Source organism: Vidua macroura, chromosome 16, assembly GCF_024509145.1.
Source record: "Vidua macroura isolate BioBank_ID:100142 chromosome 16, ASM2450914v1, whole genome shotgun sequence".
In the NCBI taxonomy this organism is placed as follows: domain Eukaryota; kingdom Metazoa; phylum Chordata; class Aves; order Passeriformes; family Viduidae; genus Vidua; species Vidua macroura.
Window position 1 is genome coordinate 802,756 of NC_071586.1, and position 25,669 is coordinate 828,424.

The 25,669-nt window shown below is 42.9% G+C and overlaps 1 protein-coding gene and 1 long non-coding RNA gene across 4 annotated transcripts in view; one reads left to right on the forward strand and one right to left on the reverse strand.

Moving 5' to 3' along the window:
- The window catches only part of TBC1D24 (TBC1 domain family member 24), a 36,897-nt gene extending 13,352 nt beyond the window's left edge, over positions 1–23,545 (reverse strand). The window contains exons 1-4 of one of the 3 annotated variants that reach the window (XM_053991916.1): positions 23,489–23,520; positions 11,607–11,843; positions 8,218–9,252; positions 3,781–3,798 (exon numbers count right to left, since the gene is read on the reverse strand). In XM_053991916.1, coding sequence (XP_053847891.1) covers positions 3,781–3,798; positions 8,218–9,176 — 977 coding nt within the window. In that variant the 5' untranslated portion in view covers positions 9,177–9,252; positions 11,607–11,843; positions 23,489–23,520. Of the gene's footprint in view, positions 1–3,780; positions 3,799–8,217; positions 9,253–10,180; positions 10,209–11,606; positions 11,844–23,488 lie in introns of those variants that run through there. The other 2 variants (XM_053991915.1, XM_053991914.1) reach the window with 2 other exon arrangements.
- Positions 23,546–24,172: 627 nt separating this feature from the next.
- On the forward strand, positions 24,173–25,311 carry LOC128815306 (uncharacterized). Its single transcript, XR_008439609.1, has 2 exons — positions 24,173–24,356; positions 24,816–25,311. It is a non-coding gene; the product is annotated as an uncharacterized LOC128815306 (long non-coding RNA).
- Positions 25,312–25,669: the final 358 nt, after the last annotated feature.

The following is a 25,669-nucleotide window of genomic DNA, read 5'->3' on the forward strand; positions in this document are numbered from 1 at the left end:
GGATCATGGTTACAGATGGAGCCTGAGAATACTAAGGAATGCTAGACACTGACACTGGGAAGGAAATCCCTGTACCCCTCAGAAGGGTGTGATACAGTTAGAAGGATTGATTCATGGCTTTTAAACACTTGAAGGTAACAATCATCACCATCTTAGCCAGCCTTCATTTCTCAGATTAAATAAGCACGCAAACCCAGAGCCTGGGGATTAAACGTTATTTGCTTCCATGGTCTATGTTAAATGCTTAAAATGCAATGGAGACAGCCATGGACACAGAATTTACACAAGTCACTGTATTACTGGGCAGCCAGGTGTTAAATAAAGCTTTATTACTTTGCTTTGCATGCAACGGTTCAGGTGCAAGTATTTGCCCATTTCTGATGGGTTTTTTTGAGAATTACACATTCCTTTCTCTCAGTTTCATGATCATGAAGGAGCCCTCAATACTGTACATCTGCATGGATCTGGATACCTTAGCTCACTCCCTAAAACACACAAAATATATAAACTTTTTATTTTTCATGCTCGTAGTACCAAAAAATCAGCAGCATTTGCAATGCAGAGGAGTGCTTGCTTGGAGACACTGGGAACTGCTTTCTGGAATTCACTGTAGGCACCTTGGTATCAGCATTTTGAATGAAATGACTCTTCAGGTCACTTTAAAAAATTACTAAAATTACTGCTTATTTTAGCCAAGTGAACGAAATCAGTCTTTGCATTGCTACCCTGCATTATTTAATGCAAGGAACTTCTGTGGGCAGCTATTAAGCAATCTGTAACTATTTATGGGCTTTAAAACTTACAGTATCACTGACTAGGGACATTATTTGTATTTTTAAACACAGCAATCTGAGGCAAAAGAGAGATCCACTTAAACAAAGTAGGGGCCAAGCCTTGAACCCTCATGTTCAGAATCTTACTTCAGGTCTGCAGCTAAAACTGATGTCACTGTGGAACACAGCTGAGAGACAATGACTTGGTTTCAGCTCAGCAGAAATTAAGATTTTTCCTGCCCCCACATTTAAGGAATTAAAAAATATTCAGGGCAGTCAACTGTTTATTAGAATGAATTTCCAGCGGAAAAGCAATGATGATAAATAGGCTAAGACTTAATGACAAATATCAAAACAGATTTAAATTTACACCTTGAGCCTCAGAATTATTTGTATATCTGGTCTGTACATTTTTCACATTTCTGTGAACTGTTTGGGCAACTAAACTTCAGTTCTTTTTTCTAAAAGGCTCTCACTCAGAGTATCTTTGGTTTTGCCTTTTTCCCTCCTCCTAGCTACTATAAACTGCTGATTTAAACAGTTTCCTACCCAAACCCCTCTCAAAGCCTGTTCAGCAGCATTCTGAACACATCTCTTTCAGTACCCTGTGCCTTCCCAGAACTCTTTCATGTAGGTAGAGTATCACCTTTTCAAACAGATCTTTCTGATTTACTAGAAAGTATTTACCACTGTATTGGCCATTCAAAACTGCACCAGGCATACAGTTCCTGCCCTTTGAATATCATGGTAAATATTTTTTTTAATGACACCATCTAGTTAAACCAGAGAACATGGCCAAAGAACATGAAACAAAATGACATGTTATTTCCCAGTAACAAATCACAGCTGCGGATGGTTGAGACTGAAACCTGACCCTGTGTTGAGAAGTGTCCACATACAGCTTGCACCTATCAAACTCCATGCTGCTGAGCAAAAATATAACTTTTTTGGGGGGGTTCCAGATGGCAACTAGTTACAAGTATCTAACCTGTATTAATTGCAACTAGTTACAAGAATCTAACCTGAATTAATTATCTTATTTTTAACAGTATTTATCTTATGACACTGGAAATAATCTCCTTCAGTTTGGCAGTTGCTTTTCAAAGTAGTAAACGAGTGAAAATGAACAGAACACAAGTGGGCTAAAAAAAAACCAAATGTTTTGGTTTTTATTCATTGAGGAGAATTCAGTTTAGCCTTCACCACTCCACTCTTTTCGGGGTCATCTGTGAAAACACTGTAGCTTGAGAGAACAGTAAATTTGGACAGCATTAAAGTCTACCACTAGAACTGAACAAATTCAGGAGGTTTTAGCCTGCATTAGTGTTTTCCTCTGTTACTGGGATTCACATGACAATCTTCTCTTGATTGCTGATGTTAGAAAGACTTGTTCAACTGCTATTATTCCAAGGAATTAGATTTGAAAACCAGCACAATCTGTTTAATAAAGCAGCATTTGCTAATTTCATAGGAATGTTGCTTTTCCAGCTATATCATTAATACTATGTGCTTCAGAGACCTCAAAGCTCCCAAAGGTAAAGCCAAGGTTGAGGATGTGCAGCAGCACCTGTCAAAGTGGATGTGCCCTGTATTATTCAAAAAAACAACAAATACCCAACTCCAAAGATTACTCACCAAATTACATCTTCCTTCTCTACTCTGGCATGGGTCAAATCTTAGAGGAGATGCATTATCTTTAAGATCCATTATAATTTCAGTGAGGGCATTATTGTGTGGTAAAAGGAGATTTCTTTTTCAGTCATAAATAGCAATATAAGTAATTTGTGATATATAAACCTGAAACCTAATCCTGTGTCCAGATCAGCATCAACAGACACCCTGCTCTCCCTAAGTCCCTCAAACCCAAACTGCTTCCTAGCATAAATCAAGGCTTTTGCTGCATTCAGAACAACCTAACTGCAAAAATAATACACAGATTGCTTGACTGGAATTAACAGCTTTTTGATTTATTAGAGATAAAATCCTCAACACAGAAGTTATGGTATGAAACATGCTTTGCTAAGTCTGTTAAGGTGTTCTTTCAGACATGAAAACATGAGAAAGTTAACTCCAGCTTTGATTTTATAAATTAGTACAAATATTAGTGTGCATCACTCACTAAAGTTAACTCAAGGCACCTGCAGCAAGGCCAGAGGATTCTCAAAGGCATGATTTTAAACCCAAACATCTCTGGTATTTAATACTCACAGGGCAGCCTTTCTCTTTCCAAGTTCTCTGCTTATCAGATATCACAATCCACTCACTGTGTTTTGTCATTTAAGATTTACTTTTCAGGCCAAGACTTGATAAATGAGTTCATTAACCATTAATGCTCTATGGCTGAGTAACTCTGACCTCCTTGACACAGAAAGAGTCTTGTCTTCTCGACTCTAAAAAAAACCCTACCTACTTAAAAGTAAATATAAACTACTATGAATAGAGACAGGTCACTTTTAGGAGTGTGCCAAGTTGAGGTCAGTCCAAATTTTTTCCAATTAACTGCAGAAAGCTTCCAAAGAAGCTAAAAAGTTGACTCTGTTTCACATCTAATGCAACAGCATATGCCAGGTTTGGAGTTGGGATGATACCTAACAGCTCTTCTGAGCTGTTGAGATGTTTAAAAAAATTACATTTTTTCTTCCAGAGTAGAAAGGACCATTATTATAAAGGCCTTTTATAGCCATAACCATAATCCCAGCATGTACTTTCTCCATGTACAGTACTCTTACAGTACTCTTTCCCACTCTGGAAAACACAGGTGTATTGCTGTCTGAAGTGCTGTGCTCTTGGGCCCACTACCCCTTCTCTGACAGCTTTGCAGGTGTTGCGAACTAACTTACTAACTTTGCAGGAGGGTATTCCAGAGATGTGGCACAGCAATCAGGTGCTCTGATTGCTGGCCTGCTTCTCCTGCCCCAATGTTAGCAATATGACCACCTTCGAAAAAACAACAAACCAAAGACAGCAGGAATGAGCAAAGTGCAGAGACTCCAGTGTTTTAACCTACCTTTTGGGAGATGCAAGACTGCAAACAGGAGTGGTGCAGTGGAGATGGAATGGACAGAAGGAGAACATACAAAGAAAAAGACAAAAAAGATAGAAAAGATCAATGACTTCCTACATCCATGACAAAGCGAGTGAAAGGAGCCTGGAGAGAAACAAAGCAAGGTTTGATTTGAGTCACCAAGCACTAAAAAATAATCAGACAGGTTAAAACATTTATATTTCTATTTTCCCCCAGTTTTGTTATGTGATGGGGAAATAAATCATCTTCTCCTTGCACAGGCCAAACACAGCTGGAGAAGAGAACTCATTGGCACCCCATGGAACCCTGGAGAACAGCTCACTTCTCCTGCACTTCCATCTGCCCACACTGGGACCCAAACTGAGCCAAGCCAAACTCCCAGCAGCACTGTGCCTGGGGACATTGAGAAATTTCAGTGGGTTTACAAAGGTAGCCAAGAGAGGATGAAAAATTTTCAGTAGCAACTCTGCCTGACATAGCAGTGACTACTGGCTTTATTTGGGCATATTTCTGTATTTTGCCTTAAAAGCATCACTGTTGTGAGAATTTCTCTACAACATTTAACACAGCAGGAGCTTTTGAAGTGTCTGTGGTTGGCTGATGTATGTTTTCTTTTTCTCTGGTTTATTTAAATTATTTATTAATTTTTTTTTAATTTAAAGCTCTAATTCTAATTTAAACAATATACTCAACGATATTACAACTCTCCTGAACTTCCCAACAGGAATGCACAGTGGAGGACTCAATATTTTGTTACAAGTTTCAAATACAAAGGTCTGAACTGCCTCTAGTGTGACAATCCGGTAGCTAAAGGCCTTGAAATATTTGAGACTGACAGGAAAATGCTGAAGCTGATTGTAAACCAAGCTGTGAGTCTAAGAAATTAACCCTTGGAAGAGACTGGGGGGAGCTTTACATGTATGTAGACACATGAAGGAGGTTCAGCTAACATTTATGTGATCTTTTAGGCTGAAATGTACTGAGTATGTACTGCCATGCCATGGAATGGTAACTGTTTGCAACTACTGTAACTAACTCAGCAATGCAGCTGGTGGAAGATCCTACTGTGTCAGTGGAGATTTACAGAAAATGAAACCGTGTGTCTAGAATACCAAATTCTAGATACCACACTCACTGACCCAGGGGACTTTTAGAAGTCACCTCTCTTTAGAGGGCAGTTCATAAAACTGTCCAACACTTAAACTTGAGAGTTCAAAATGGTTGGGAGAAGTTTTCTGCTGTCAGAAGCCTCTGGAAAAACAGAACAGGCACTACTTACCTGCACATACATTTGCACTTGGCAAGATGCTAATTTTGTTCAGATTAATATATTGGTGCCGTTTCTATATCCGTTGAGAGGCCTTTCAGCTAAGCTTTTTATTAGTATGACTTTTACTGTCATATCAGAGCAGGATTTCATTTACTGGTTTCAAAGTTAGTTCTTCCTCCCCTTATTTCTGAGACGAGCTTGTAATTATGCAACAGTTTCTTGGATCTGTACAGTCACTCTTCCATGGTTCTTTCAAAATTATTTCTTCTACTAGTACATGAACCTGTCACAAAACAGGTCAACTCCTACCTGTGAGTACTACACTCTTGACTTCCAGGAGTCTTGCAGTCAAATTTATTTAAAAAGTAATCTGAAAATAAGACCTATTTCTTCCTTGCTCGGTTAAAACAGCTCCTCAGTCAGGCACAATGTTCCCAGCTGTGACAGTGCCTTACACTAAAGAAACTGCTGAATTCCCAGTACTGAGCAGCATCAAATTGACATTTTCTACATATTAAATAATGATATATTAAATAATATCATATTTAAGAATAAATTCTCACATTTCTTTGGGTATGTTTCTTCCAAGTAATTTATCAGTGCTGGTTTTATCATTGGAGCTGCTGAGAGCTTCTTCTGTGCCTGATAAAACCAATCAGTGAGTCGTGTTGAATATTGACACTTTGTTAAACTACTAGAAAGTTGAACACACCTCTGTGAACACCCATGTTAAGAATGAAAAATCACAGGAATTCTCTTTTTCTCTTCTGGCCTGAGAGCAGGGAACAAGGCTGGCCTGGCTGGGTGGGCTCTGCTGTGGGGCCAAGCCCCATCGGCTGCTGGGCAGCTGCAGGGACGAGGCCAGGCCAGGGCTCGGGCTGCTGACATCTTGCTGTGACTAAGCCCTGTCCCGCCACTAGCCCGGGCTGAGCTGGAGTCTGCTGGGCCCCGGGAGCAACCCTGGGCCGGGTCAGCTCAGCCAAGATTCTGCTGCCGTTGGGGTTTGTCCGCAGCCACCGGCCAGGTGGAGGAGAAGCCATCGGCCCCGGCCGTGCTGCTGCTCCATTCTGGCCTGGCTGCTGCGACCCGGGCTGCTTGCCCCAACCCAGCCCAGCCGCAGCTCCGGCCACAAACTGCTGAGCCCTGCGAGGCCAACTGACCATCTGCAGGCCTGGGCGAGATATTAACTCTTTCAGTGCACAGATAAGACTTGCAGACCTTCAGTCCTCCCTTGGATGAGAGAAAAGGACAGAGTTAGAACATGTAGAAGAACAACATGAAGACACCAAGGTCAGTGAAAAAAGAGTCAAGTACCAGATGGGAGGGATGAGGAGATGCCTTGATCTTAGGGCTGAAATCCTCTTGTAAAGCTATGGAGAAGGATGTAATTGATACATCAGACTCTTTTTCCCTGTGACTCATTGAAAAAGTATGGGGAGATGAAGTGTTCTGCGGCTTTGCGTTCTTCTCCCCGGTCCCGGGTGGTTCGGGGAGCCTGGCTAGGCTCTGCATATCGTCTGGGAGTCCGGGGCTGCCGCGTGTCTGGGCGGTCTGGTGCTGAGAGCACCGACGTGGGCTGCCACGCTCTGTAACTGGCAGTGGGAGGAGATGAAGGGGCGAAGGAATGGCACATCTTGCCTTGTGGTTGGCTGGAGAAGGTTTAGTCGCATGGTTGCTGCGGAGGAGAGCAGCGTCCGCTGCTAGCACCCACGTGGACAAATGGCAACGAGACAAAGGACGCATGGGGTTTTATAGGGGGCGGGCAGACAAGGGCGGAAGCTCCCTTGCCCAATAGGGACAGGCAGCGGGGGGGTGACGTGGACCACGGCAACCAGCGGGAACACAACAGGGGTGGATACAGGGTTCCGGGACGAATAGGAACACGGGGATGGGGTAACTGACACAGAAGTTTCAGGAGTGAACGGGGGGCGGCCACAAGACTGACATGAGGAAGCTCCAATGGTAAGTGACCTGGAGTGAACAATCGTGGGGGGAACATGGGGGTACATAGAACCAGCTAACTAACATTATTAAAACCCCTATCTAAGCCAACCCAGGATGCAGCAGTGTTCAAATTGTAGATATGAGCAAAGGCCTCCAAGCTACAGTAAGCAGATGTTAAAGTAGCTGTGATCCTATGAGAAGTTTGAACAGAGAGAGAGAGAGAGAGAGAGAGAGAAGAGTGATGAAGACCCTCTGCTCCAGGGAAAGAAGAAGACTTCTCTTTCTAGAGATGAAGATGATCTCAGAGATAGATAAGGAAAACCTTTGCTCTTGAACAGCTCATCCTAAAAATAGTACCCCGTAAGTTGACATGGCCCATAAACACAGCTGTGGGAAAAGCTGTGAAAAATGGGAAGGACTTTATCATCACAGATTTTCTGGGCGGCTGCTGTTCATGGAAATTAAAAGCCACGAGAGAACTGTTTTCTTGTGAAGAAGTCTCCATAAATTGACAAGAGGGACTCCTCTCCCTAAGTTAACTGAAGAAAGACTATCCTAGAAGTGATAAACTACTGAATTGTTTCTGTACGTTGTGAGTAGGAAAGAAAAGGTTGTTGCAGGAGGAGAAGTGTTCTAAAGTTTTTATTCTGATTCTTATTATTTTCTTTTAGTTACTGTTAATAAAGCTTTCTTTACACCCTTTTGAAGCTTTGAGCCTTCTTTGCCTCCCTCCTAATCCCATCTCACACCAGGAAATAATTAAGTATATTATAGTGGCTGCATTAGCACTTAAGACAGCGCTAGACCCACTACATTAATTGGTGCATTAGTCGGGTAATCTCAAATTGGTGAACCAAAACCACTACACCAACTTTGCTAAAATGCCTTTTCGTTTGAAAACTGCTTATGAAACATACTTTTGAGATATAATACTTGTAATTAATACATACACACATAAATTAATAATTTATCAAAGTACAAGAAACTTCTGTTCCTCTTGTATCATAGAATTTCAGTTACACTTTCCATTACAATCCCAGCAATGCTTGATTTTAGAGCTTCTGAGTTTTTCTGCAGAGAAAATGCATCAGTAGACACCAGCATGCACCAGTGGACCTTCCCCACCAGTCACCCAGGGCTGCCTGACTGCTCCCCACACCGGGAAAATTCCAGAGATTGCTCAGGTTACCTGTGCTGAGCCCTACCTTTTCTGTTTGACTGTGATGCCCTTCTGCTGCAAAGCCTTCTCATTGGCCATCTGCAGGAGCTGGATCTCCTTCCGAGAGAAAAGGCGGATAGCAAAGGCTTTTTCCAGGAGCCTCTCTGGGGACACCGACTTGGCGATGTCCCTCACAAAGGCTCGAATGTCCTGCTGGATGCTGTCAGACTCCATGGGCTGCCCAGCTCTGACTTTGTGAAAGAATTTCAGAAGAGCCAGTGCGACACGATAGAGAACTTTGTACCCCTCCACCAGAAAGACATCAAAGATCCGTGCAATGTATGCCATAGGGAGCTCTCCGAAGAGCCACCGCTGCCAGTCCGAGTACACCTCCAGCACATCCTCGGACACTGCCACCATTAGCTTGTGGGCCGCCTGGCAGTACTTGTTCACCAGGTCCCCAAAGGTCATGCAGGAGGACTCAAAGGCCAGGAAGGTCTGGTCAATGAGCCGCTTGGACGGGTCATTGCAAGCTAGGATGCGACAGACCTGCTCAAAGCACTCAGCCTCGTCCTTGCTGTAGTGCAGGAGCAGCGCGATCACCGAGGGCAGTGCCGGGCAGAACGAGATGTCCGGGAACTGATTGGCGATGCACAGAATGATCTTCCTGACGGCCCCGATGCCCTCCGCGTTCAGGCAGTACGTGGGGATCAGGCTGTTGTCCACAAACTCTGGCAGCGGAAGGGAGCTGCTGTTTCGTTTTCCAATGATCTTCACCACGATGTCCCGGTACACGTTTGCATCCGGGGTCACTGTACGGCATGGGATATTGCTGATGAGTTTGTGGTACACTTTGGCTCTCAGAGAGTGGTTTTTGGCCCAATAGCCCTGCCGGGCCAGCTGCTTGAGCTCATGTAAGTCTGTGCAGGTGAGCTCTTTTGTATCCTGGCTCTGGGCACTAACATCCATTTTGTCCCAGTCCACAAAGCGGCTGTATTCATCCATGGCTCCAGGAGAAGCAAATCACATAAATCATGAGAACAGAGACTTTAGTTAGTCATTGATGGACTCTTGGATTTTTCTGCAAAAGGGAAGTAAAAAAACAGATGTTTGAGTAACAGATAATTTCTTATTTTCTTAATGAACACACATACATACATACTTGTTCCTGCAATGGCAAAACTGTTTTCTAAAGCAAAGAAAGTTAAAGATGCCTTTTTATTTTTAAGCCAAACTTTTCTTCAGTAACTCCTATTGCAGTAATTGATCAAATGCCAGCCAAGAGGCTGATCCTGAGGACATCTCTCCAGGAAATTAATTTCCCTAACTGAAAGTCAAGCTGAGGCATGGACCTTTACATTAACATCCCACTCAAGAGAAGAGAAGACTCCCATTGCAAAAAAAATATATTGCAAAGTATGTTCAATTTGCAATCTCTCTTTCCAATTCTCTGGGGAAATATAAGTGAAACTTATACTAACTAGAAGGATGCAATCTCATAAGTAGTGTATGCTGTTCTCAGACTGTGGCCACTGAAAAGATACGCTGTCCTCCTACTAACCACAGCCATGTCCTCCAAGTAATTTCTTTGTGCTGGTAATAACACTTGTGTGACCACATAGTCACTGAGATTAGTTTGTTAATCTGGTACAATTTTTCTTTTCCATTGGATAAGAATTTTTCATGGAAAGAGTGGTCAGACATTGGAACAGGCTGCCCAGGGAGCTGGTGGAATCACTGTCCCTGAACAGTGTTCAAGAAATATCCCTGGAAGCATTCAAGAAATGACAGGATGTAACACTTAGTGCTCTGGTCTAGTTGACAAAGTGGTGATTGGTCAAAGGCTGGACTCAATCTCGTAGGTCTTCTCCAATTTCAATGACTATGTGCAGCTGTACAGTCAGATCATTGCTAGTGCCAGAAAAGAGACTTGCGCAGGACAAGAACCCTGCTTCCTGACTGCAGCACAGGGTCAAGTCAGTTTCAAATACCTTCATTAAAGCACTTACATTTTCTAAGTGTTGCTCTGGATGCCGGCCATGCCCTGTCACAGAGGCACACAACAGCTCTCCCACTATAGATGCCACAGACACCTTTGTGACAGCACTAGGAGCTGGAACATCAGGTTCTGGCCTCTAGTGCTTTGTGCCAAGTTTACCTGATCTACCTGCTGGCTCCAGGTTCAGAGCACACCTGTGTCTCAGCAGAGAGTGTGGCTGTGACCACTAAAGCCCATATCTAAACTGGCTTTAATCAGTCAGTGCAAAACCAGAAGGGGATGCACAATATCTCCACTATTGCAGCAGCCCTGCCAAGTGCTGGAACCTCTGCCCATGTGCCCTCACTGTCCAACTGAAGCTGCAAACATGGCTGTGGATGCTGCACACTCTGCAAAGACAGACAATCTTTATAAAATCCAACAGGCCCATAAAACTGTTCTGTCCAATTAAGATGTTATATAGCAAGGTTAAATCAATGAAAATATTCACTGAAAGACTTCCAAAGAACCCTTAGTCATTCCAGTATTGACAGACTGAAAAACACATTGAACTTGACATTTATTGGCATGGTCTTCCATTTAGGAGGTCTTTGAGCCTATTAGGGGAACTTCTAGGGTAAGGCCCTGGAAGAATCTGCCACAGGCTTTGAGAAAGCTTAGGGTGAGATGACAAGGTTTCTCCCATAGTGCTCTGCAGCACTATGTTAATCTACCTCAGCTCCCTATAGGTCACTGTCCTTTACCCTGCCCTTTCCTTATAGGTCATCGCCCTTTGCCCTGCCCTTGTACCGCTCCTGTGCCCACAGACCATTGGATTGGCCCCATACTCCATACTTAACCCAGGACAATGCACTGCTTTGTTGTCTTCTGTCCCTGGACTCCTTCAGCATGACTACAATAAACCTTGCTGGAACTCTATACAGAGACCCTTTCCATCTTTCTTTGCTGACCTATCTGTGGTGTGAGTGTGGACTGAGTGACTGTCTGTGCCTGCCCGAGCGGCTTTCTCACAAGATGCTTTCAGGGAGGTAGGAGCAAATACCATCCATTTTCCACACTGCTACATTCCATAAATCTGGTGCTTTAAAATTATTTGAAACTCTTAAGGAAGATATACCATCAAGATGAGATCTCATCCTCCTAGCTGCACCTTTGGAAAAGAAATCAAGCATTTTGCCTGAAGCAGCCATAGCAGCCAATCCAGACAGTTTTAGATTCTGAGTAAATGCTAACCTGAGTATTTTGGAATCACATGCTGAAAGTCCCACATTTAACTCCTCTTTTAAAAATTTGGCAGCAGCAGCATGCAGGAGCCTTTCACAGAACGCTTTTGGATGGCTCTTCTCTACCATATTTAATTCAGGGCTTTTTTATAAAAAGAAGACTGGTTTTTGATCATCATTCTTACAGCGTAAGAGCGATACAGAAATGCTCACCATTTCTTTTTGTGGCATTCTTCCACATCTGAAACCAATTCTCAGACTGTAATTAAAGGAGGCAACACATTGTCCTGACTCCAGTTCTGAAAGTGAGACATCTTACACAGTTCAGCTGTGGGGTCTTTGTGTGAGCTCAGTGTGTGTTTCCTGGAGATCCGGTAACAGCAGGACACCAGTCCATCGCAGAGCCAATGTCAGCTCCAGGGAAGTGAACATTTCTCTGTAATTTTCCACCTGGGAATCACAGAAACACTCATTTTTAATTCAAATCCTACAATAACGTCCTTTTGTAGAAGAGAAATTTAATCCTACTTTGCACTGGCAAAAGCATGGGGAGATGAACCATTCAGTTCCTGGACACTCAGCACAGAAACTATCACTGCCTTGTGCTTGCTAGAGTCTCCAGCATGCTTCTACCTTCTGCCATCATCCCTTGGGAGCTGCTTAGATTTATATTAGGGAGGGTTAAGTAAAATATCTATCATATAAGACAACTTCTAAGACACCCAGATTCATTTTGGCTTTTTTTTTCCTGTAAACTTTCTTCTCCTGTCTTATTTCTTAAGATACACAGGCATACTTAGAGGCTGCATCAAACAGACATTTTTCACTCTAGCAATTATTTCCCATTCCAGGAACTAATGAATTTGATTAATATGTGCTCTTGAAGCTCACTGAAATCCGTGGCAGTCAGACTGCCAGAAGTTTTAATTTGAGCTCACAGTTTTATACATTTTTTGGCTGGGATAAATCTATGGGGTCTGCAAGTAGGTCCGGCTGCTTATACTTTTCACAGGTCTAGATGTTGCAATAAAAAGTGACAGCAAAGCAATTGGGCATCATCAAGGCTGCCAGAGCATAACCAGCTCTTAACTGTGCTTGCAAAACCAACAGAACTTGTGTGCTTCAGTGTAATGGTGCATAGTTCCTGATACCTTGCCAGTAGCTACTGTAAGCCAGCAAGCCTCAAACAGGGAGGATTTACTTGCCACAGAAGAGCCCAAGAAATCTCAGGAAAATTCCAGCCAGCCTTCAACTCCTCAGTTCTTTCTGAATCGTCCTCCCCCTCTCCTGTGAGAGAAGTTCTCTCTCTTTTCTGGTAATCATGTAAAGAGTAATGTTTAACTCTGGGCTGCTGGGAAGAGGAGATAGAAGATGACGCCCTCAGCAGTCAAGAGCCAGTGAGTCAGGGCTGTCTCCTGCCCATTCCTCCCTCCACAAGGAAGCAAGTAGGCAATACAGACTTGTATTTGGAGGGAGGCTGGAGTTTCAGTTAGGGAGTAAAACTAGAGGATGGCTGTTTGAGAGTGCAGTTGTGTCACAAAGTCCCAAATTCACCTAAACTTCCTCGCTTACCCCTCCTTATAAAGGAGGGTAAGACAGGCAGAAGAGAAAAAACATTTCAGAATAAAATGTATATATATAGATATGGCTATAGGCATGCAGAGAGACTCATTTACAGACCCTTATTGCAGCAAACTGCTTTCCCTCCTGCTTTAGAGAAGTCAGCATCATGTTATGGTAAAAATCCTCTAACTGGAGATGGGGACAACAGGATGGATGAGCGCCTGAACAGCACAGGACTGAAATGTGGCCTAGTATGTGTAAGCATAGAATGATAAGGGCATTGTATAAACTAAAAAAAAAAAAATTGCATTATTCATAACAACCACAGAATCACAGACCATTCTGGGTTGGAAGGGACTTTAAAGCGCATCTCATTCCACCCCTTGCCATGGGTACGGACACCTTCCACTATCCCAGGCTGCTCCAAGCCCTGTCCAACCCTTGGACACTTCCAGGGATCCAGGGGCAGCTACAGCTTCTCTGAGCAGCCACAAAACTTTAAAGTTCTGTACTAAGAGTAAGCAGACATTATCCTTTCTAATCAGACTGTCTTTTAAAACACGCAGGAATTAACACAGAAGAACAGAACCAGGAGAAAGAGCTTTCTTCTTAGTATCTGCCCCACAAGTGAAGATTGTTAGATTTTTTAGTTTTTAATGGAGCTCTTCAGGTAAGTGCAATATAAAAAAAAGCAAGCACACAAGTGAGAAGTAGAACTAGAAAAATGCATACTGAGGATCTGCCAACAATGGCTGCAGCACAGGCAAAAACAAGATTAAGTTTAAACTCTGAAGCAGGCAAGCAATCATTACAATTCAAACCCAAGCAAAGACCATAGCAACTTGAATGATTTTAAGTCAGTGACTGAATTTTCAGGAAATATTTAGCTTGCTATTCTAGCCACATTTTCCATTTCATTCCCTTAGCTCTTCCCATTGTCTTTTGGACTGCATTCAGAAGACTGCTGAAAACTGTCTGAATCTGTATAAAACACATAGCAGTGAAGCCAAGTGTGACAGGCAAATTCTTACTGTCTACAAAGAAAAATTCTATGAAAGTGTCTAAAAATACATTAGAAAAAAAGATTTGAATTATTACTTACTTTCAGTATGGGGAATATAAGGTTACAATTTTACTAAAGATAACATGGCTGAGGGCAATTTCAATAATTTTATTATTTAGAATAATTATTTTATTATTAGAGGGGTTTGTTTGTTTTTTCTTTACAAAATGCAGGAACTAGCAAACTGAAATATCTGAACTACAACTAACTCAGAGGGTAAGAATTCCTTTCAAATTGAGAGTATGTGAAATACTCTACAGTAGTGAAATATTCACAGTCTAAACTTCTCAAAAAACAATTCCAACTTTGGCTAAAGCCGGAGATTACGTTATTTAATACTGCTTTTAATAAACATAAGAGAGTGCCCTAAAAACCAAGCAATAATTAATCAGGAGATCCTGGTTCCCCATTCCATTTAGGTATTCTTGCAACTTTGTGTTCTGAAAGTCTGCCTACAGTTTAAAAGATTAAGACACTTCATTTAAATCTAGTGTAGTTGCTCTATAATGGGAACTACCAAAGTCTGAAAATTACATTTTTCATCTCGTGCATGAGCAGTTATACTACCTTGGATTCAGCTCTTTGCTATGTACAGATACAGTTAGATACTGACAATTAACATTTTGGCTGGCATTTTTTTAAAGGCTCTAATAGAAAGCAAATATTCCCTTTTGCTGCCCTTCAAATCAAGAGTAATGTAATCCTCCAGACCTGCAGCGTATCATTTGGTGTTTGTATTTCTGACCAGTGTTGTAGGCATGGAAAAGACTCAAAATTATTCTTTTTCATAATCTTGTGAAACTAGGTTAGTGACTCTATGCAGAAGGCACATGAAGAGATGAGAACTGCTTCCTCAAGACTGCTTGCTACTAGTCCTTTTCCCAGTAAGAGGAAATTAACCCCAAAAGTCTGAGATGAATTCCATCCTTGAGGGATACTCAATCACCTCTGAGATGTTTGCTTCATAAAGGGAAGTCTGACAGAAGCACAAAGCAACACTGCAAGGTAGCAGTAACTGTAGAACAAAAGACAACTGACAGGCAGCTTCCCTCTCCTCCCCCAGTATTTCAGTGCATCCTGCAGCTTTCCCAGTCCTGGACTTACAGCAGCACACCTTGACATCTCTGCTACATGGATCTGGGAACAAGACTGGACACCACTGTCCCCCTGCACCCAAACACCTCCTGATCAGAAGCACAGTCGTACAGCCTCAGTGACTTTGCCACCCCTCCCTGGGGCAGATGTGCTTCAGAGTTTGAATGAAACACTCCATTTAGCATTAGAAAGCAACCAGCTCATCTCGTGCAGAGTGTTTGGGAGCACGTGGCTGCATTGTGCAGTGATGATCCCTTCCAGCAGAGTACACAGAGCTCGATGGAGTGGTTAAATGCAGTTCGATCTCTACATGTGCCCTGGGCACTCTGTACTCACAAGCTGGGCGCCACGATAAAAGTCATGACAATGTTCTATTACAAGTTTAGCAATAGTGTGACAGCAGATTATTAAATGCTTCCTGCTGGATTTTTGATATGCTTTTAGGACAAAGTCTAAAAACCTCTCAATTTCCCAAGTAACTGATAAAGACCTGATATCAGAGCACTCTACAGCGCAAATACTTTTAGGCATTTAGATGATTTCTCTTGGGATATCACCACTGCGTGTGAAGCACAGTAACAGTTTGTCCTAGAATCCCATGTTTTCTTTCTTAGGAACATACTACCACCTTCTTAAACAGTCTAAATTATCTGTAATTGATTTGTTGTGCACTTTATTACAGTCTAAAGTTCAGACGCACGTTCAGACACAGCAGTTCTTCATTGCTGGGCAGGTAAGTGATAGTAGCTTATATTTAGGAGAATGTGTATGCCATAGAATTATGGAACAGTTTGGGTCAGAAGAGACCTTAAAGATCATCTCATTCCACCCCCTGCCATGGACAAGGACACCTTTCACTATCCCAGGTTGCTCCAAGCACCGTCCAACCTGGCCTTGGACACTTCCAGCGATGGGGCAGCCACAGCCTGTCCCGGCACCCTGCAGAAGTAAACTCTGAGTAAAGAATCCTTTGCCTCGCCATCCTCTGAGTAAAGAATTTCTTCCTAATATCTACTTTAAATACATCTCATAGCTGCAAGCACTTCAATACAAAGCCTCCCCTCCTTCCCATCTCTGGGGTGGGATGACACAAGCAGTTCTGATGTCCAGTCCCTGTGGGTGCTGGGAGCAGTAAGATACCAAAAAGGCACACACAGAACCAAATAAGATACAAGTCTGGGGAAAAACACAACACATTTTTGTTGAAAAAATGTAAGAGGAAAGAAATGGTTAATGGCTCCACAAAGGTTCAAAAACGCTAAAGAGCTGAGCATAAGAGGATACTGGAGGCAAACGTTAACAAAGCCATAGGTGAGTAGCTTTCACTCCTGCCTACATCATAAAAACACTCAAGGAACAAACAGTAAAATTAAAGAGAGGGTAATTCCTACCTTTTTTTCCCCTTCAGACCAAAAGAAAACTGCACTTAACCTGCAAAACTATCTTACACGATGCATTAAAAATTAACCATTATAAAAAAGGTATCTGTCAAAATAGTGCAAAAAATCAATACAATTTTCTGACTACATTGTCAGAGTTTTCCTTCTGGTTCTTCCAAACCATAAGGCTGAAAACATCCTTCATGTTGTGCTAATTATCTGTCTTCCCTTGGTTGCAAAATGGGAAATAACTACAAACATGTCTCCCCTCAACAGCAACCTCTGACTCTGAAGATACAATCTTTGGTCTTATTATTTTAACTTTCCCATAACATCTCACTTTATATCTTTCTCTGTTTGGAAGTATAGTCAACTATGTAGAAGCAAAGACAGCGTTGACTGTCAGTGAAAAACCTGACATGGTATCAAATCCATACACAATAATGCAATCCCTTTTCCCTCTCTGTTGCACTGCATGCTGTCAGTTTGACATCTATCACCTTGAGACTCTCTTCCACTACATTTACTGGCAGAAAAACATATTTAAATATCTGTTGATGATATGTTCTCCTCTTAGGCACACTGCATTGGTTTTTGTCAAACACTGATTTATTCATTTCCCTCTTATCTAAACCAGAAGGCACAGGAACATGTAAACATGTACTTTAGATATACATGCAGCCATGTGTTATTTCTTTTACATTTAGAGTTTTTTCAGGTCCAGAACAGCAGCTCACAACATGAATGGAAACACAGGTAGATTTTTACAAGCAGAAGACACAATCTGAGATACCAGGAAAGGGCATCCCTAGGAGAGATGTTTGCCAAGAAGCCTTTCCCAGTGCATGGCAATATATTGTATATATATAATATAACAAATATAAATACCATTTTAAAAACTAATGCTCAGAATAACTTTCCCCACAATATTCATATTTATCAAAAATACACCCACACAGATGACTGCTGGACAGTCTCTCTTGAGAAAGGTTCAAAATATGAATGGTGCCATTTAAAGTCTGTTAAGGAAACCAGCCAATGTCCCAATTCCTCATATCATCTTTAAAACAAAACAAAAAGACAATTTAGTCAAAATAATTCAAGTATCAGCGTGGATACTTACACCAGTTTAATTCTTCTATAAAATTAACTGATAATACATGTTTATAGTGGCTTAAGACCTCCTTAGTGCAACACATGAACATACAAAGCCTTAACGGGCAGTGATGGAGAGCTCAAGGGGTATCTAAATTGGGAAACGTGTGGATGCAGCAGTAACCCTGATGTAATGGAGCACACAAATCCTTAATTTATGCTGAGCCTTTGGAAATCACTACACACACTTCTTGTATGTGTAGTAAGCAAACGGAGATGTACACTTTATTCCAGCCAGCAGTTATCCCTACAACTTTTTTTATTCCAGGGGAGATCTGTGCTCCCATAATTTCAGCCAGCAGCTAAAAACAGGGTAGGGAAACCTCATTATCTCAGACTATTTCATGACTGCCTACACTAAGTATAAGTACACTACGTATAAGGGCACAGCAGTTTTCTCTTGGAAAGCAAAAGCCAATTTACAGTAAGATGAGCATATAAAAATTAAAGCTGTCATTTTATTCAGAGTTTTATTTTTTTCCGGCTCTGCAAAATCCTACAGTTTTTTTTCCTTTCTTCCAACGTTGCTTAGAAGAAAAGCTTCAATAATCTGGTATGCCCTGTAATGGATTACCCTTTTCTGAAATGAAGTGTAGATTACCCTACACAGGGAAGGAGATATTCAGACACCAACTACACTTTACAAGCAAAGGAGAACCTAAGCTCAGCCAACAGCTACATTTTGGAGAACTGAACAACACATTGCATTATTTTGGTACTTATTTCTGTCATCTTTCTAAACTTACGTTATATATGTAATTCGTGCAGTTAGGGTTGTATGTAATAGGCTGTAGTTATAGATGTTATACACTGTAGCCACAAAATGTTTTAGAGTTACTGGAAAAACCAAGACAAAAGGAAATTCGCAGATTGAGTTGCCGGGCACCTAATTAGCATTTAAAAATCCCTAGCCAGCAGAAAACCACGACCGCAAAAAGATGGCTATTAGATCACACCCAAGCGAATCACAGGCAAGTGGCGTCGAGACCGGGACCCAGACTCAACACCAAGAGGGAAGACAGGGAGGGGAACACCTGGACTCATCACTAGCTGATGATCTGCTGCTCAGACATTAGCGGCCAAAATGCCTTCTCTGTGACAGAAGACTGCATGAATATGCAGCTTGCCACAATGACTTATAGCCAAAGGCGGAATAAAAAGTATAAAAACCCTCTGCAGAAATACAATGGGGTGCAAAAACTCGAAGGAGGCACTGACTCTGTCGGTTTGCACCCAGAGCTGCTCTGTAGACTGTGGGCTGACCCAACCAAGCTGCGGCTGGGGGAAATTCGAACACTAAATTGTTATGGGATCGCAAAATAAATTTGTGCTATTAATTAATTTAAATTGGCTTGTCTCTATTTACAACACTTACGCTCTATTAAAAGAGCAGCAACAAACACTCCTCTGCAGCAGCAAAGGTACAGAAACAGCACCTCATAATGAAAAACTGACGAGTGTGAAATCCCACACTAGTCCTGCATTTGTGTTTGGAAATCACACCAGATTGGCTGCCAAGTTTATAACCTTACTATTAGTGTATACTGCTAATATTCTAGTCTTTCTGGGGAGAGAACTTTGGGCAACTGGCCCTGTCATAGAGTTCAGAATCAGGGCACAGGTTTTACAGGAAGCTTTGCTGTTGAGGGTTCTCTGTACCCATGTGCTTGCTCTGAGCAAATCTGAAGGGATCTAACACACCTGACACATCTCCTCTCTCCAGTGGCACTGCATTAGCCAATGGATTCCAAGTCTCTCATCTGGAGGATACAGGCATATTGAACTGTCAACCAGGAGCAGGAATCCTGTCTCCACAACCAGATTAGAAAACAAACATCTTCTTTATAGAATAAAGATATTACAAAACAAAACTATTAAACAAAAAGAATCCCAAAACTCCTCCAATACTCAGACTGAAGTGCTTTTATTAACCCTTACCTTAGAACTTGTGACTGTACAGATCTTATAACTTACTCCCTTCAGTTGTGCCTCTTTGTGAGATGAAAAATAATCTGTAAAAATTAGACTGTTTTTTAAACAGTGCACTGGGCAACACTGATATGCATCAAGTGCACCACTGACCTCCACACCTTAAAAAAAAAGGTATCTGCATGCACAGCTTCCAATCTTCATTCCTGAAACTATAGAAAACAAGGTGACAAATACCCTCACCAAAGAGAACAGATAAATAACCACATTATTAAAGTGCTTGCAGCATCAACAACTCATTTCAGTCTCTAAAATCACAAGCAGGATTACTACTTGTGGCAGCTGTGTCACAAATACTTTTAGCTCCCCCTATTCTCTACAGGATGTACAAAGTCTGCATTAAATAGGCAATCTCTGGAAAGTGTTTCTCTTCCAGGGACTAACAGGTACTTGCTGCATAGGTACATGACTTTGGAATTCCCACTCTGCAGTGTTTGGATCACCAGTTCTGAAACAAACCCAACTATACTCTGATGATATGCAGTGGACTATGGGGTTAGAATAGCTGATTTGCTGAGAGTTGGTATCTGGCCTTTGTCCTACTAGGTAGAAAAATTCAAACTAATCTGAACATTATTTTTCTTTTCAAAATGTTGATGGTCAGCATAGCAGATTTGGCAATAACACAGTACAAGTTTTCTGAAACATAGTCACTACACTTGTACTTGTGTGAGATTTATTTCTCCTTTAAGTGGTTTTCCCCACAAAAAATAACAAAATAATGAAGTGGTGAATTTTGGCAGCTACACCTAAGTTACACTTATTTGACAGGTTTTTTAATCAGGAGAGGGAGAAAAAGTTTTACACTGACAGAGAATAAGCTTAGATTAGATATTGGGAAGAATATCTGTGAGGGTGAGGAGGCCTGGCAGCCACAGAGAAGCTGTGGCTACCCCTGGATCCCTGGAAGCGTCCAAGGCCAGGCTGGACGGGGCTTGGAGCAACTTGGGACAGTGGAAGGTGTCCCTGGACATGGCAGGGGCTGTAATGAGATGAGCATTAAGGGCCGTCCCAAGCCAAACCACTCTGTGGTTCTGTGCTGATGTAGCTGCCCACACCCCAAGCATCATTCAGCACACTCCTTAACAGACATTGGCAGTCTCCTAGATTTCTCCTGAGTCTCTTTCCCAAGACATTGGGAATCAACAGCTCATAGTCTTTTGCAACATTTCTGAAAATTCAGACAATTGTTCTCTAACTGCATAAGTTTAAGCAGGAGGAGAACAAATGAATTATGTTAAAGCCTAAGAGTGTGAACACCACAGATACGAGCACTTCCATATATTAAAGTCAGAGATTTTAAAACATTTGAGTCCAGAACAGGACCTCACCAGCACATATTCCAATAAACACATGTGGACTCCAAGCCAGTCAATCATTAATTATAGTGCAATAAGATCTATTTTTGTATCAGGTGACTGGCCAAGTACCAAAGCAGGAAATAGCCCAAGAACACTATTTCTGCAACAAAACCTACTGCACCCAGCAACACACTCCATTCAATTGTGTCAGACTATTGCAAATAAACCTGAAAATAAAGGCATCCTCAAATGAATTTGAGAGAAACTGTAGTACTTTAGTCCTGATTCAAGGCTGTACAGACAGACTAAAAGGAGCTACTTTTCTTTCAGACCATTAACACAATTTATCAATTTTGAGTGGTAACACACACTTATCTGTGCCTGAGCATGCAGCCACACAGCCCAACAGCAGCAGTTCCAGCTGCCTCTCCAACCTAACAGGAAGGGCAGGGGGAATTCTACAGAGCCAGAAGAACAGCAAGGACCTAAGTAATGGTATGTTATCAATAATGTGCTTGTCACTGGCTGTATGTGGCTTCAGCACTAAAGCAAAGGCACCTACGACCTAAATAAATGCCAAACAATGCATACAATACAACACAACAATAATGCCTAAACAATGCATTAGCAGATTGCAATAACCTTGGCATTGGAGACGGGTGTCTCCCGTGCAGTGCGGACTGGTTTGCTTTGCTTGCCTTAAATATGCAACAGTTATTTTAGTACAGGGATAACTTCTTTTCCCATTTTTCTTTACAGTCCAAATAACAGGGGGATCAGAGGATGGAGGCCCTTAAAGACTTCAGATTAACAGAACAAATAAGCAAATACAACCAAGGGGAGAAAACAAAGATCACAACAAAAGGAGTGAGCTGGAAAGAGCAGAGGTACTTAAATATGTGATGGATCCACAAACAGCCTGCTAGAAACATTTACTTGGCAGCACTTAATCATTAACAGCAAAAAAAACACAAAAAAACCCCAAACAAACAAGCAAACTCCCCAGAAACAAAGAACAAAACAAAAACCACAAAATCCCCACCACCATCAAGCCCCCCCCCAAAAAAAACCACCAAAAAAAAACCCCAAAAACACCATCAAATAACAACACCCAGAACAAACAAACAGCAAGCAAACAAACCAACCCCCCAAAAGAGGAAGAAAGCTGTTTTTATTTGAGTTAAAATTTCCGGCCGCGGGACCACACCTGCAAACTTTCAAATATTAATGACAGAAAAGACTTTCAGTAGAAGGATTCCCAACAGCTAATTATGTTTAGTGCAATACTATTCACAGCTGTTTTGAAAATTAAAAAGGATATAAGTATCATGCATTGCTTGGAAGGAACAAAAAGTTACCATAAAATGTTGCTGGAATCCTTGAACTCGAGTTATCATTGTTGTTCCTGAGTAACTATCTTGGAGAAGTCTTTTGCAACAGTCTAACAACTAGTGATTGCAGAAAGAAGGAAATTCTAACAACAGGGAACTCCCTATTCTGGTAATACAATGCCCTAGATATGATCCATGTTATTTCTGTGCTCTGGGTACTCCCGGATGCTCTGAAAATTCTACTAGGATTTCCTCTAAGCCAGAAAAGCTTTCAGATGCTCCAGTTTCTTGTAGGAATTGGACATAAAAACATAAGGATTGAGATAATACAGTTCAAGGGAGAAGGTCCCACTTTCCTCTCATCACAAGTACACAGCACCTGAGAGGTGTCATTCCCCCTGCTGCCCTGGGGCCGGAATCAGCTGAGCATACTGCATCCACCCGGCTATTGCTCGCTTGTTCACAGGCCCAGAGAGGCCGGGGAGCATTCTGGCAGGTTCCAGCCAGCACTCTAAATTTGGTGTTTGGTGGCTAACAGTGTGCCAGCCCCAATATTCCAGCAGCAACTTTCACTGAAGCATGGGCCGGAAAGACTAACGTGAAAACAAACTCACAATAAAATTCTACTTTCATTATAGAAATTTAAAAAACATTGAAGTCAGAGGCTGCAGAACACAAGTGCTGGGCTTAGAGAGCTCTCCCTGGGAAGATCCGCTGCCCCGCTGCGGGGGTGGGCTGGCAGAAGAAGTGTACACTGTGCGTGCTGGGGCGAGCGTCACCAGCGGTCAGAAGATCCTCTGAGGCACTGACCGGCACCCGAAGCTCGCACAAGCCATTTAAACACCTTCCAGCCTCTGCACACACCGAGCCAGCCCCCAGGCGCGCAATCCAGAGCCCCCGCGGCCGGCTGGCCGCAGGGACCAGCGCCCGCTCTCCGGTCACCGACAGCCCCGGAGGTTCCGCCCTGGGCTCTGGAGCCCATGGACAGACACAGCGGCTGGGGCCGCGCCCAAGCCTCCCCCGCAGCTGCCGCCTGGACTCGCACGAGCACAGCCAGCGACCCGCGGCCCGGACATGGGGGCCCGACGAAGGCCGGTCTCGAAGCCAGCCCCCTCCGGATCCCTCTCGGCCCCCCGCCGGAGGATGCTACCGCGATGCCACCGCCCGACACCGAATGCCATCCCCCTCGGCTGGCTCCCGGAGACGCGCTCGTCCTCACCGCTCTCCGCCGCTCCGGGCCGCGTCCGGCGGGACCGGGGGCGCGAGCGGCCCCGCGCCTGCGCAGAGGGCGCGGCAGCGGTGGGACGGGCGCGCGCACGCGGTCCTGCTGGGCCGGGCGGGCGCGCGCGGAGCGCCCCTGGCCCTGCGGCCGAGCGGAGCTGTGGGGAGGGGTGGTGAGGGCTGTGAGGGCTGTGAGGGCTGATGGAAAGGTGGTGAGGAGGGTGATGGGAGTTTTGGAGGAACAGGAGGCTGTGAGGGGTTACTGTGAGGGATGTGTAGGCCAAAATTTAGGGAGTGTGAGACGTGATAGGGACTATTAGGAGTGGTGGGTGTCAGTGAGGGGCAGTGTTGTGATAAGAGTATAGAAATTTGGTGGAAAAGAAACGCCTTGTGAACCAGCTGATTGTTAGAGATCAGAGAGGGTGAGGGCAGCTGGGCTTAATGTCTTATTATAAGCAGCTTGGCACTATAAGTGGTTGTGTTCAGTAGGAACTTCCACAAGCACAGGTTCTCAAACAGGGCATGTTCAACACTGTGTCTGGTAATGTTCAATAAGAACTTTCACCGTCACAGATTCGTGAGTAGTGTGGTTTATTGAAGCGGCAGAAATGCAAGGGGGAATGGAAAGGGGGAATAACTGTAAGTTAGATATTTTAATTAGATTTTCAGAAGAAATTCTTTACTCAGAGGATGGTGATGTCCTGGCACAGATTTCCCAGAGAAGCTGTGGCTGCCCCTGGGTCCCTGGAAGTGTCCAAGGCCAGTCTGGACAGGGCTTGGAGCAGCCTGGGACAGTGGAACGTGTCCCTGAACATGGCAGGGGTGGAACTGGACAAGCGCTAAAATCCCTTCCAACCCAAACTATTGTAAGAGTCTATGACATATAGATTTGGAATTGCCCTAGATGGATGCAGTAGCTGTGACAGAGTTCTAACAGTAGCAATAGTATAGTGTTAGCCCAGGTAATAATAATCATAATAATTTTATGTAGAAGCTTACAATGAATGCTTGGGAGGAGGGAGAGGAGACTAGTATCCCATCAACTGTTTCTGAGGTCCTTTTGGGTCTTCCTCCTAACTAGGTAAAATTTTTAGCCTCCTTATATACAGCCCAATCTTATCCCCCTGCTCCTTCTTCACATATAGCATGATTTAAGCAAAGAGCAACATAATACAGTAATATATGTGGGACTAAGGTACTTAATGAAGGCAATTAGCATATGTAGGGTTTGTTGAGGTTTTTGTTTTGTTTTGTTTGATTTTTTGTTATGGTGTCCTTCGAAGTTCTGGTCATACAACTTTGTTCTCATTTGCTTCATTCTTCAGAGCGAGAGCAGGATCATTGCATCTCCACAGGACTTCCTCCTTCAGGGTCTTTCCTGATGTCAGCTATACAGCTCTCCATCCACAGAGATAGCACAGGGGGTACACAGCATACACTGTAGATATTAAGCCTCAGCCCTTGCTTGGCTCCTTGGTCATTATCCCACAGACAGCAGTGTTGCGTGAGGAGAACTTGGGCTGTGCTTCTGCCCTGGAGCCTGGGAAAAGCTCAGCGCAGATGTTAGAAACAATTGTTGCTTTAGGAAAGCTTTAAAATCTGACTACTTTTGTGCTCAGTAACAGTATGTCTGGTTTTTAATTTTTGCAAAGCCTACAATGGCCAGGACAGAAATTAGTTCATTTTAAAGATGAAGGATTTCCATAGTATTTATTTGACTTGGCTTGGCAGCAGTGCTCTGTTTACAACTGGATAAATAACTGCCACATTAAAGATTATTAACTAGCAATGCTTCAGTGGCCAATAAAGCACTAATCTTTTGTATGGTGTTGTATATGTACACAGCTTGGTACGGCTGGATCTTGCCAAAGAGATAACAAATCCCTTTCCTGGAAGGTTTACAATCTAAAGGAAACCACAAAGGACCACAAGGAAAGTACTAAATATGATAATGAAACACAAAATACACAGAGGACTTGGAGCCATTTGCAGCTGCATTTTAAACAGGTTCTTAAGAGGGTGTTTTGTATTTACCTCAAAGCTCCTGGGCAGAGAGGCAAGATAAAATCCTAGATTTGGGTTGGGAGGGACCTCAAAGCCCATCCAGTCCCATGCTGTGCCATGGGCAGGGACATCTTCTATTAGACCAGATTGCTCCAAGCCCTGTCCAACCTGGTCT